Consider the following 13,410-nt stretch of genomic DNA (forward strand, 5'->3'; position numbering starts at 1 on the left):
GAAAAAGAATTATATCAAACTTTTATAAACTATTTAACAAAAAACGACAAGATTTGTTATTCATCACTCTCATATTAAACCTCTTTGATTATTAAACAACCAACAGGTTGGTACTCAATTCATAGATTCAAGTATTCAACAAATTAATCATGGGCCACTTTGGGCCTGTTCATGGGCTAGTGTGAAACTGGTCAATGCTAACAAGCGGGCCCACCTAGTGACATTGATATATAAGCCCATTCAAGTTTGATTTCCGGGCCGGCTCCAAGAGTCGTTAAAAATTTTCGGTCAAAGACAAGTATAAATTCGAGCCTTAAATAAAATATAAATTCAATAGCTCATCTATAAAAAAGTAATCAAGTATCCTATATGATTTAGATTTTGGGTCTGACCTGTTGGTATTATTTAGGGGGTGCTTGGAATTCCTTATTTAAGCTCCTTATAGCTTAAAACTTATGGGTTATAAGTTATAAGGTATTTGAGAAAGTTAGGTTTTATGAGTATATAAGGTACAAGCTACAAATTTGTAACTTATACCTTAAATACGGTATAAGGAGGTAAAATAAGAAATCCCAAACACCCCCTTAAACAAAACTTTTGATTAGACCCGATACAATTTTTTTCTTTTAAATGTATACACAAAAAAAATTAATTTTCGATCCTCCGGGCTGAGCGCGCCTCGTCTTCCCTGCCTCCCCATCCCGGACGGCCTTGTTTGGTTTTTAACTTTCAAGTTTTAACCCAAGGATAGCATCAAGAAATCTTGGTAAAGAAAACCACACACATATAACATATTTACATAAAAGTAGTCCAGATTCATAATGCATTTAACAGCACAAACTAATAATGCATTATTACATCCATGCTTATTAGTTATTACACTCATAACAACAGCTCACTCACAACATAACCTCTGCATTAGCATTAGCATTAGCATTCGCAGCAGCAACAGCTTCAGGATGATAATAAACCATCTCCTTCCACATCATCTCTCTTATCATCTCCTCTCCCCAATCTTCGTCGATATCCAGATCCACCGGTACTTGACCCGGCGGGTCCATATTCGGGTCATGAAGTTGAGACATGTACGGATGCTGAAGCGCATCAAACACACTAATCCTCTTTGAAGGATCAAACACCAACATCTTCTGCAACAAATCAATAGCTAACGGATGCGCATGCGGATACAGTCTTGTAAACGAAGTCCCGGGTGAATACGGAAGCGACTTTATAAAGTTTCTTGCTTTCGGGTTGTCAATAAACTCGATGTTTTCTTCTCTTTGACTACCGAGTATGTTGACTATCAGTTTCAGTTGGTTGAGACACTCGGTTCCTGGAAAGAGCGGTTTTCTGCCAAGAAGTTCAGCAAAGATGCACCCGACAGACCACACGTCGATTGAGGTGTCGTAGTTGTCACAACATAAGAGGAGTTCTGGGGCCCGGTACCAACGGGTCACCACGTATTCAGTCATAAACTGGTCTTTACCTGTGTTTGTGCGGGCCAGCCCAAAATCACATATTTTTAAGTCGCAGTTTGCATTGATGAGCAGGTTTCCAGGCTTCAAGTCACGATGCAGGATGTTTATCGAGTGTAAATACTTCAAGCCTCGTAGCAGCTAACAACAAAAAAAAAACGTCATGTATAAAATATAAATAGACCCGTAACGTGCATACATTGATACATAGGGGTGTTGAACGGGTCGTGTTCGGGAGTTGGCGGGTCCAACCCGACATGAACCTGAAAATTTGCACGAACCCGAACACGACACGCATCTTCACGGACACCGCTCGTTTGACCCCAAAGAAAAGTTCTTTATTTAATGTATACTAAACAAAAATGGATTACACATGTCTAACCGTGAACCCTCTGGGTTGACACGAACACGACCTTTTTAGCTAAATGAGTTCACGGGTTCGAACTAAAACTGACTCGAACCTATTAATTACGTGTTAGGTTCGTGTCATCTTTTCGTGTGGTGTCAGAAGTTAACACTTAACACCTCTACTGATACACAAATAAGTTAAATACCGACAATTATGAATATTTTAAATCTTATTTCACAAAAAGATAAAATCTGTTTGCTCATTTCAACTACTAATTCAACATACAATTAGAATTTGCCAAACACCAGATTAGTTATCATACGGTAAATTTCAAACAGTAGAAGCAAATTCAAATATCTAAATTCTATATTATGTTTTAGTAAAAGCAGCATCCAAACACTCCAATTTTGTATATGCATTGCATTTATACCTGGAAGAGGAAATACTGGCAGTGATCATTCGTAAGAGCTTGAGACGACTTAATAATCTGATGCAAATCAGTATCCATAAGCTCATAAACCAAATAAACATCTTTAAAACTTCTTCTATGGATCGGGACCATAACATCTTTCAAACAGATAACATTATCGTGCCTCAAATACCGAAGAAGCTTAAGTTCACGCAAGGTTCTCAACGCATCGATACGGTTATCAAACGCATTATGTATTTTCTTAATCGCTACCTTTTCATTCGTTTCACGGTTAACCGAAGAACAAACAATCCCATACGCGCCCCGACCAATGGGCTTGATGGGCACGTATTTTGTGTCGATTTCGAACAATGCTTTCCACATTGAAAAGTAATGTTTCCCTTCTGATTTAATCCCATTTGGTGGCTCAACTGGAGTTGCCATTTTTCTACATAAAGATAATAATGATATCAAAGTCAATTTGAAATCATTGACTTTTAGTTTCATGACTTTCATCAAGATCAAGAATTTATAATCATAATAATAAACAAAAAATTAGTCATGAGTCATGACATCATAAAAAAGCAATCTTTTTTATCCAAGATTATTCAATTTGCAACAAGATTCCCAATTTACCCTTGAACAGATTAATTCCAAACACATATTGATTCACAAATCAAATTACCCTAAAAAAACAAAGAAATCAAGAAAAATGAAATTAAAAATCTAACCTTGAAATTGATCAATTTCCAATCAATTCACAGCTGAAAACCAAAAACCCAATTCGATTCAACCATAATTACACGCAAACGTCATCTCAATTCATTGATTTCACATGATCGGAAGGTCTGATATTGTAATTCAACCCATGGAAAACAGAGGATAATAATAATAAGTGAAATTGAAGGTATAACTTAAAGGAAGAAGAAATAGATTGATCTATTGGATCTATGTATACACGAGGATTATGATTATAGTTTGATTCGTTATCTGGTTGCAATCAGAAGCCGCATGGGCAGTGTGTTGATGGACCAGGGAATACAAGAAAGAGGGGTGGAAGATGTAATATATTATTATTATTGTTGTTATTATTATTATTATAGTTACGTGGTCAGGCTGCGTTGAAAGTTAAGTCGGATAAAGTTGTTAAACACGATAAACTTGTTTCTTTCGTTTGTTTTTGATACATCTGGTTTTATGTCTATAGAGACTGTGAATTTTTTTAGTAGAGTTTAACGTGTCGTACGCGGAACCTCTTCGACTCCTAGGTCCCAAAGCTTTGTCTTTAGTAGGATTGTCTTTGTTATTCAAAATGGGGTTGCGACGCAGCTTGTTACCTGTTTATCTGCCATTTTACTGTAATCGTTTTGAATTTAGTGGTAAAGTAATAAGAAAGAATAAAAAAAATTGTTATTATTATTATTAAAAGAATAATAATAGATAAGCAACCGTCGCACTCTCTTTCTTTTCCAAAGGCTAAAATATCCAAGCCAACAAATAATGTGTAACTTTTAATACTAGGGTATTGAAGTATTCAATATTGAGTTGAAGATAATGTATAATAACTAAGTGGTTTGTGGGTGAAGTTGGAAGGGTGAAAGTTTGGGGTTGTTTGTTGAAAGTTGGAACATTAAGGGCTAAAAGTAGAAAGTGTAGACACGTTTTGGGAATATTGGCTTTATATTTGGTCCAAACGTGCTTCAAAAGTTGTAATTGTGAACCTTTTGTACCTTACAAGACCTAACATAAAATTTGTATGACTTTAGTTTAAACAGGCCCTAATCAATTTTGTCGATTTTTGTGTTCAGGAATTGTCCTATTTAACCCATTTATTTGCTTATAATAAGGGTGTGCGCGCAGGACAAATGATCTCAAATGGACCATGCTCTAGAGGTGGCCCAAAGTTCTTATTTTTACGTTTGGGGTACCGTAGTTGACATATGTACAAAATTTATAAAATTAATAGTAATCTCATGTTTTTGGGTACCATGGATGAAATGTGTTATAACACTTCTAATAGCTTATTAATGGTGTAAGAAATGATATTAAACAATTTAAACATAGGTTCATGTTGAAATGAGGGTGTAGTGAATTTAGGTGATGTTTGGCGATGTGAGTTTACTCGCTGAATTTTCAAAATATGTAATAGGAGATATTTTGAATTGTATTTATTATTATCGATCCTTTTATATATAACACAAACCGAACTACATATGGATAATGGGTAAGTGAGCAACAAGCTGCGCCGCTATCCCCTTTTGAATCGCAAAGCCTATTCTACTAAATATAAATCCTTGGTTCCTCGGGCTCTGCTAGTCACTGTGGACCACCTTCTGCACCCGCTCCAAGAAGCGAACCGCATCGGGAGCTAGGGATCCAAAAGTGTCGAAGGCAAATGAAATGAACACGAGATATTATGTGTTGAATTGTATTCATTATTTAATTCATACCTATTATAAATGTAGGTGGTTTCATACCAAAATGATCGAAACTCGATATTGCATGTTTTGAAGAGTCGTATTTTTTAAATGTACAAGGTCCCATCCACAAATAGATATGACATGCCTTTTCCATTAAGGGAACGGTCAATGCATCATCAAGTTTCGATAATAGTCAAGTAGTCAACCATTCTAAAACATTATTTTCAAAAGTTTAAACCTTTTGGTAGTAAATTATGTACGCACTTATCCTTTCAGCTAATGTTTAAACTACGTATATTTCCAGGTGATCGATTATCAAATGGGGAAGGTAAAGGAAACGCTCGTGCTCTTCAGAGCCAAGTTGGTAGGCGATCGGAGACCTCATCAGTCATCACCTTAATCATTTTAATATTATATCATTGTTATCTTGTATTATGTTAGTTTTTATATTGTTTCGTTGTTTTGTAGGGTTAAGATCATGTCAAAACAACGTATTTAAAGCAAAGATGTCATAGGATGCAACATAGGATATTCCTAAATTCAAATCCTATATTATGCTAATGCCATCTTAATTAAGACGATTGAAGTTTATTCATATTTTGTGAGAAGAGTAATAATAAGTTAGGCTAAATGTACCTCCCACTCTTCTATTTGTCATACCCATCTCTTAGACTTTCAATTTCTTTAACATATTACTCCCCTCTAACATGTTTTTTAATTTTATAGTATAAAATTTGTGCAGTTTAATACGTAAAATACACTATTTATTTTATTCTTGTTCACAAAATTAAGAAATTTGTTTTAAACTATCTCTAAAAACTATTAAAAAGAACATTCTCTAAACAATGAAAACAATAATAGAAAAAAATGTATTTATAAATTATAAAAATGTCTATTTTAATTAATAAAAATATTTTTTGTTATTTAAAATAAACAAAAAAATTGTTTTAAAATATAAAAAAATAGTAAAAAGTATTCTTAAAAAATATGTTTGAAAACAATCATAATAAAAGATTACAAAATGCCATAAATATAAATCAAAAAAGTTTAAATTGTATAAATGTGAAACTTGAGGGAGAGAGTATGATTAGTAAAAGTGGGATGAATCAGAATACATTTAGCAGCATCCAATAGTAATTAGCCGAGTATCATAGGATGCAACAAAGAAGATATAATGTGCATAAGAGAAAACATAAAAGGTTGAAGGAATAAAACATTAAGTTAAAGCAAAGAGATTAAATCATACATGTGTATATATATATATATATATATATGAGATGGTTCAAGAGATAAATGATATTATTCCAAGAAATGCAAGAAATAAATATGAACCACTAGTTTTGTTTTAAGTGTTAAATGCTTAAAGCTAAATAAAGAAAGTATTAATTATTCTCTTTCTTCAATTAATATAACTAATAAATCATAATATTTATCTACTTAATTAATATAACTAATTAAATTATTATAGTTGAAAAATATTAAGAACTCATTTATTTTTATAACTTATTTTTTGTGTCTTTAATTTTTATCATACACAATTATAATTTATTCATACATTAAAATTTCTTTCCATCCAAACTAATTTCTTCAACTCAATATATTAATATCCATCAAAACATACTTACATTATAATGAATAATACCAAAAGCCTATTTACATGTGTTTGCATTAAAAATCAACAAAAAACATACAGCCTACACAAATACGTATAATCTACGCTTGTTCTAAGAATAAGACAACATATAACCTACACACGGAAAATATTTAACCTACACAAAAAATTCATCATCAATAAAATTCACACGCACACGAAAACATTTAACCTACACACGAAAAACATATAACCTACACACAAAAATTTTATCTTACACAAATACAATTTATTCATACATTAATTTCTTTTTATTTAAAACCAATTTCTTCAAACTCAACATATCAATATTCATCAACACGTAGTTACATTGTGATGAATAATACAAAAAACTATCTTACACATGTTTGCATTAAATGTCAATAAATAATATACAACCTACACGAAAACATATAACTTACACTTGTTCTAAGAATAAAAAAACATATAACCTACATACGAAAAACATATAACCTACACATGTGTAGGATATGTGTATCTTTGTGTAATTTATATAATTGTTGATGTCGAATTACATATGTAAGTTGTATACTTTTTGTATGTTGTACGTTTTTATCGCTCAAAACAAGTGTAGGTTATATAACTTTGTGTAGGTTGTATATTATGTTTTGATATTTATGACAATAATTTTATAGGCATACCAATTGAAAAAATATATATTATGTTTTGATATTTAGTGTTAAAAAACATGCTAATAAATTGAGTGGAAATTTATTTTTCAATATAAACAATAGTATTATATGAATAAATTGTATTTATGTTGAATAAAATGAAGAATGTGAAAATAAAAAATAAAAGAGTAAAGTGCCATTTTAGTCCTTGTGGTTTAGCAAATAATGCGAATTTAGTCCAAAAAGTTTATTTTTTGCATATGAACCCTCCATGTTTCCCAGTTTCTGCCAATTACATTCAAATCACTAACCCCGTTAGATTTTATCGTTAAGTCAGGGTGTACACATGTCTTTTCACTATTTCTTTATTATAATACTTATTTCAGTGAACTGCGGTTTTTGTTCCTCTGGTTTGTCCAAATATGCAGTTTTAGTTTAGTAGTTTCAAATTTACAGTTTTCCTCCCTATGGTTTTATTTCACTTGCAATTAAACCCGAATTCCTTAATCTCGTTAAGTCTGGTCGTTAAATCCATTAATGTGCCCTTCACGTGAGGGGCAATTTTGTTCCTTCTTTTTTTCTCTTTTCTCCAAATACACCCCAGCCAGTCACGTGAGGGGGTTACGAGTTAGGACTGAGGTTTATTTGGGGAGAAAAAACTACAAAACTGATCGTCACATGAGGGGCACGCAAATGGGTAATGACCTGTCTTAACGAGATTAGGAAATTCAGGTTTAATTGCAAGTGAAATATACCGCACGGAAGAAAATTGCAAATTTGAAACTACTAGACTAAAACTGCAGATTTGGATAAACTAGATTGACGAAAACGGCAGTTCATTGAAATAAGTATTATAATAAAGAAATAGTGAAAAGACATGTCTACCCCTGACTTAACGATAAAATTTAACGAGGTTAGTGATTTGAATGTAATTGGCAGGAACTGGGAAACATGGAGGGTTCATATGCAAAAAGTAAACTTTTTGGACTAAATTCGCATTATTTGCTAAATCATAAGAACAAAAATGGCACTTTATAAAACTAAAGTAGTGTTTTTATCTTTTTAATTATTATTAAAGCTAAATTAATTAGATATATTAATTAGAGAGAGATTTATTATGGCTATATTAGTTCTTTTAATTGGAGAAAGAGTGTGCATTTATTGTTGTATTTACATCTTTTTTATTTATTTTTAAATATTTAAAACCTAAAATAAAATAGTGGCTCATATTTATTTTTCTCATTTGTTGCAATAATTTGATTTCTTTCTTGAACTTAAACCTATATATATATATATAGAGAGAGAGAGAAAATGGTTCAAATAAAAAGAAAAAGTTTCCTAAAAATAGTAAGAACCAATAGATTTTTGACAAGTGGAACTACAACATATGGTGAAAGAACAATTTTAAGAAACTATGTCGGTTATAGTGGTGAAAGAGTAATTATAGGAAACTATGTCGGTTTTTGGTAATTTTAAATCTCAACCATTGATTAACATGATCCAATGGCTATGATTTATTCCTAGTCTTCCTAGGAAACTATTTCTTTTTACTATAACCCTCCCCTATATTAGAAAATGGTTCAAATAAAAAGAAGTTGTTTCCTGAGAATGATAAGAACCAATAGAATTTTGACATTTGGCATTAAAACTTATGGTGAAAGAATAATTCTAGGAAACTATGTCGGTTATAGTGGTGAAAGAGTAATTCTATGAAACTATGGCGGTTTTTGGTAATTTTAAATCTCAACCATTGATTGACATGATTGAATGGCTATGATTTATTCTTAGTATTTCTAGGAAAATACTTCTTTTTAGTATAACTCTCCCCTATACACACACACACACACACACACACACTAGCTTTTATCCATGATATTACGTGGTTGTTTTATATTATTCGTTTTAATATTTATATATTTTTTTGGATTTTAATTTTATTTATTGTAAGGAGTTAATAATATATTTAGAATTTGTTGATGAAAGTGTTTCACGAATAAATGAAATGTTAAATCCCGGTTTAAAAGTTACTTAGGTTTGATGAGACTTATGTCCCGCTTATTTTTTTTACTATAAAGTTTTTTTTATTATAAATGACATTTTAAATAAGATGTTAAAACCCAGTTTAAAAGTTATCTGGATTTGGTGAGACTCATGATCCGCTTATTTTTTTTACTGTAATTTTTTCCTTAACTATAAACATGTTTTTTTTAAATCAAATATTTGGTTAAATTAATTTTTAATTTAATAAGATGTTATGACCCGTTTGAGGGCTATATGGATTTGGTGAGACTTGTACCCATGAAATCGGGTCAAATGCATGAGAAACCTCCATTTACAAATAAAACAATCTGATAGTTTGAGAGAATGTAAAGAACAACCAGAGAGTTTTTAAAGGTTTCGTTTATATATATTTAAAATAAAATATATATGGAGTAAAAATGGTTGTTAATCTACATGCTATATGCACAACTCATATAAGTTAATGTAAAAATGGTTGTTAATCTACAAAGCATATAAGCATATGAAAGGCACCAGAAAGCGACAAGTGATGGATAACGTCATTAGCGAAATGATCACGCATAAAGATAAAAAAATATGCAACATATAAAGCTAATTATACATGATATATAAATAACTGCACAACAATATTGCAAAATTTATAAAAAGTTATGCAATATATTGATAATTACACAATATATATTACATGCTATATGCACAACTCATCGACGTTAAAAAAACTATAATTTATTGTTAAAAAAAGTATGACAAAGCTATAGTTAAAATTAAAGAGAGTAAACGACTCAATTTTGTGATTTATTTTTTATTTTAAACATAACGCTGTCTAAAAAGGTCGTGTTTGAAAGATTAGGGAAACCTATAAAAGAAACAACGTAAACACCTCACCCCATTGGTTACTTTCACAAGCCAATTGAATTTTCGTTTATGATCATAAAACATATTATATTGGCCACTACACATGTAAGTTTTCAATTAAATTGATGAATATACAAGTTTCATAAAATTATAAATCAAATCATATAATTTACTGAAAAGTAAACTAAAGTTGCATTATAGCAAATAAGACACAAGCACGAGACACTCTACTTGGGGGGCAAACCAGATCACTTTTTAAACCGGTTCATCAAGTTAAACAAAGTTAAAACTGATTAAGTCCAAAACATATATGTTTTAAAACCGGTTTATACATGGGAAAAATCCGGATCAATTCAGTTTTAACCGGTTTCAAACCGATTTCTCTGAAGATTTGGATCATAATGAAACCGATTTCCCTCATACATGTTTTAAAATTGGTTTACGTATCAAATTAGAAACCCTCATATCCGAACCAGTTTGAATGTGCACCTTCACTTTGTCGATTACGCACTAGTGTGTGGCAATGGATGATTTCCTTCTTACCCACGGATATCTATATATATATATATATATATGGGCAAACTTTGATGTGTTTAAGACTCTTAACTTACTTGCAATCTCATTACCAAATATAATCAATAGAAAATAACATTTTTTAAAAAATATAGAATAAGAAACGTATTATTTTAAAATGTTAGTTTTTCCTTCTTATGTTTGAAGACAAAGACAAGATAAACATGGTTTTTAAAATGCAAGCACTATGCTAACAATATTATTAAAAATTTATTCTATTAAAAGCGTATACACAAGTTATATAATATTATTACATAAAAGCGACTTATATTAATATTTAATAATAAGTGGGATATGGAGCAGCCATCACTCAAAGTCCGATCTTTTGTCCTCTACCTTACAAAAACCTTTATACCCTATTACCCTGAAACCAACTTTACTTTTAGGAAACAAATATAGCTAAATTAAAATAATAACATCATTCTTGTTTAACCTTTATTTTGAACATTAAATGATGAAATTATTTGAAAAAAAGGACGAAGTATCATAAAAATAATAAATACCTCTTAGTCAATTATACAAAAATAATATTCCACTTTTTAAGCTAAGGTTTGCTATAGCCATCATTTCTTTTGTTTATAAACATTTATCACAACAATATTTCATTTCTTGCTAAGAAGTTGTACGAGTCAAAAAATTAATAGGGTTTAGCTTTTTTTTTTAACGGCCAAGTGTAACTAGTTGTCGGGAGACTCTGAAAGACTTACACCCACATGAGCCAGGTTTCAAACTTGACCATCATGAAACCTTAAAGGAAAACATAGATGAAAAAGGAAACAAATGGAAGTAATCAAGTTTTTTTCTTGAATTTATTAATCTGGTTTTTATAGAAAAAAAAGAGAGTTAAGAAGACTTATATTTGTAATATTGGATAAAGAAAATAGAGAATTAGACCAAATTCTCTATTTTTAATGATTTGTAAATTCTGTTTGATGAGATGGTCTGTGGTGGGGCCATTTAGACCGAAAATCCTCCACCTATGATTATATTATTTGGATAACTACATTAGAATAATACTATATGTTGACTGATGGTTTATAAAGTTGGGTAACCTACCATGTCACACCCATTTATTTACAACTAATAGTTTTAAGATTGGCAATATATGCCGTCTAGATCGATAAACCAACGACTAGCATTTGAGGCTTATAGCCAAAATGAGAGATATATTATATACGTGTTATCTTGCTTGTTAATATTTAAAGAATGGTGACCAGTTCATGATTTTTCATGAATAGGTGAAAACGGGTATGCAAAAGAAGCCTACGGAAAATATATGTTCCAAAAGCTTATCTTTGAGACATCCTATACTTAATTGCACATCTGATTATTAACATAATATGCAATCAAAATATTAGGAATTGGTTTGTAAACCATCAATAAACCAAACTATTCCTTGACACATTTACAAAAATGTAATCCGACTTCAAGATGCGTGTTCATATTTCGTCTTAATTTCACGTCTCAGACAGTTATAAGTTTGAAAAATTGTCCGCATTCCTCGATGAATATAATTTGTGTCTCCTTTTGAATGTCGAGATCAATTTGCCCAATTTTGAGCTTGCTTAGTTCACATTTCTCGATATTTTGAACTGAGCTGATTGTGGTTGTGATACAGTTCTACACCCATAATGGCGTGAAACTTCTCTAATACGTGGGTCCACAACGCCACCTAGCTTTGCATATTACCGGTGATCAGGTCCCTAGAGATATCGAGCCACGCGTGAGATAAATTCTCTTCCTCAAGGGTGGTCCACTTTTTGAGCGTTTTAGATTTCCCTTTACCATTTTTGGGTATTGGTTAGGTTTTAGTCTAGGATATCGTACCAGGTTGGGTGTTTGATAAAAAAACACTAGAAGTTAGTGGATGTGGATAGTTCTAATAACCAAACGGTGTTGTTGGTGGTTGCGGTAGATAGTATTGTGGTTTGTTCGGGTCATATGAAGGTGGAGATGGGATACAAAGGTCGTATGGAAGTGGAGACGGGATCCTATAAAATATCGTTGTTAGGGTAATTCAGACCATTTCTTTTATAAGACCAAGTGTAGTCAAAACGCTCACATTTGGGTATCTTGCGTCATGCGTCATCCCCGTCAGCAACGAAGAGTTTTGTAAAAAGTGGCGTAATGAACAAAAACCACAACTCAACTATCCTACAATAATTACATATATTACTCTCTCTCTCTCTCCCTCTTCCCTCACACAATTTTATCAAATCTCGTGCCACCTTCGCTCTTTGTAGAAAATGCCAATCCAAAACGCCTGGGGCGGTGTGCCCCCGCACTTTCACTCATGACGCCACAACGTTGTTTCATCATGGGTGGTGTAAGTGTTGGAATTAATAGAAAAGTTAAGACAGGTGTTTACTATAACCGTTCATATAAGAAAATATGTGAAACATGAGTTGTTGAGGGCCTTGAGGCTCGAAAATGCTAGAGAAATATGTTCCTTTCTAAAAAAAGTAAGTAAAAATGGAAAGATATGACGCAATTATTACGTCATGCGAAGGTCACTGACATCATAATTTGGAATGTGCATTCAAGAAGATGTCGTTTTATAGCGTGGGCCTGTCCATGTTTTGTCCTTTTCCACTTTTAATTACCCACTTGTCTACTCATATAGTTTTATAACTTTATTATCACATCCCATAAACTTTTTATTTCAAAGATCCAAATCTTTAACTAAAAAAATACTACATATTATATTCTAATTTTTCCTAAACTAGCTCATGTGCAATCCGTGATGAAAAATATTAACACAAATTGTTTAAATCTTTAGATATGTCTTACATATGTGAAAGAATGTATTATGCATATACTAATGATTTTTGTAAAAAGAAATAAAAATATGTAAAATTAAATATATGATTGAGTTTTAAAGATACATTAATTACTATTTAATTTAATATGACTTTAATTTACTATTTGTTTGATAACAAAAATTACATAATTAGATTTTAAAAAAAGGAATGGTATTGGCCTATTGGTTCAAATCCCACTCGTAACAAAAAATAAGAAGTTCCAGGTTAATCGTAGGGGCTTCTTACA

The 13,410-nt window shown here is 31.5% G+C and overlaps 1 protein-coding gene across 1 annotated transcript; it reads right to left on the reverse strand.

Annotated features, from left to right (window-relative positions):
* Nucleotides 1–742: 742 nt before the first annotated feature.
* LOC143580497 (mitogen-activated protein kinase homolog NTF3) lies at nucleotides 743–3,274 on the reverse strand. The gene is made up of 3 exons (XM_077063499.1): nucleotides 2,965–3,274; nucleotides 2,255–2,681; nucleotides 743–1,616 (listed from the first exon to the last, which is right to left on the reverse strand). The coding sequence occupies exons 2-3, from the start codon at nucleotides 2,675–2,677 to the stop codon at nucleotides 900–902; spliced, it is 1,140 nt and encodes a 379-aa protein (XP_076919614.1). The 5' UTR covers nucleotides 2,678–2,681; nucleotides 2,965–3,274; the 3' UTR covers nucleotides 743–899.
* Nucleotides 3,275–13,410: the final 10,136 nt, after the last annotated feature.

The sequence above is a fragment of the Bidens hawaiensis genome, unplaced genomic scaffold (genome assembly GCF_021521415.1).
Source record: "Bidens hawaiensis isolate Kalapana, Puna unplaced genomic scaffold, B.hawaiensis_p1.1 tig00030503_1, whole genome shotgun sequence".
Classification (NCBI taxonomy): domain Eukaryota; kingdom Viridiplantae; phylum Streptophyta; class Magnoliopsida; order Asterales; family Asteraceae; genus Bidens; species Bidens hawaiensis.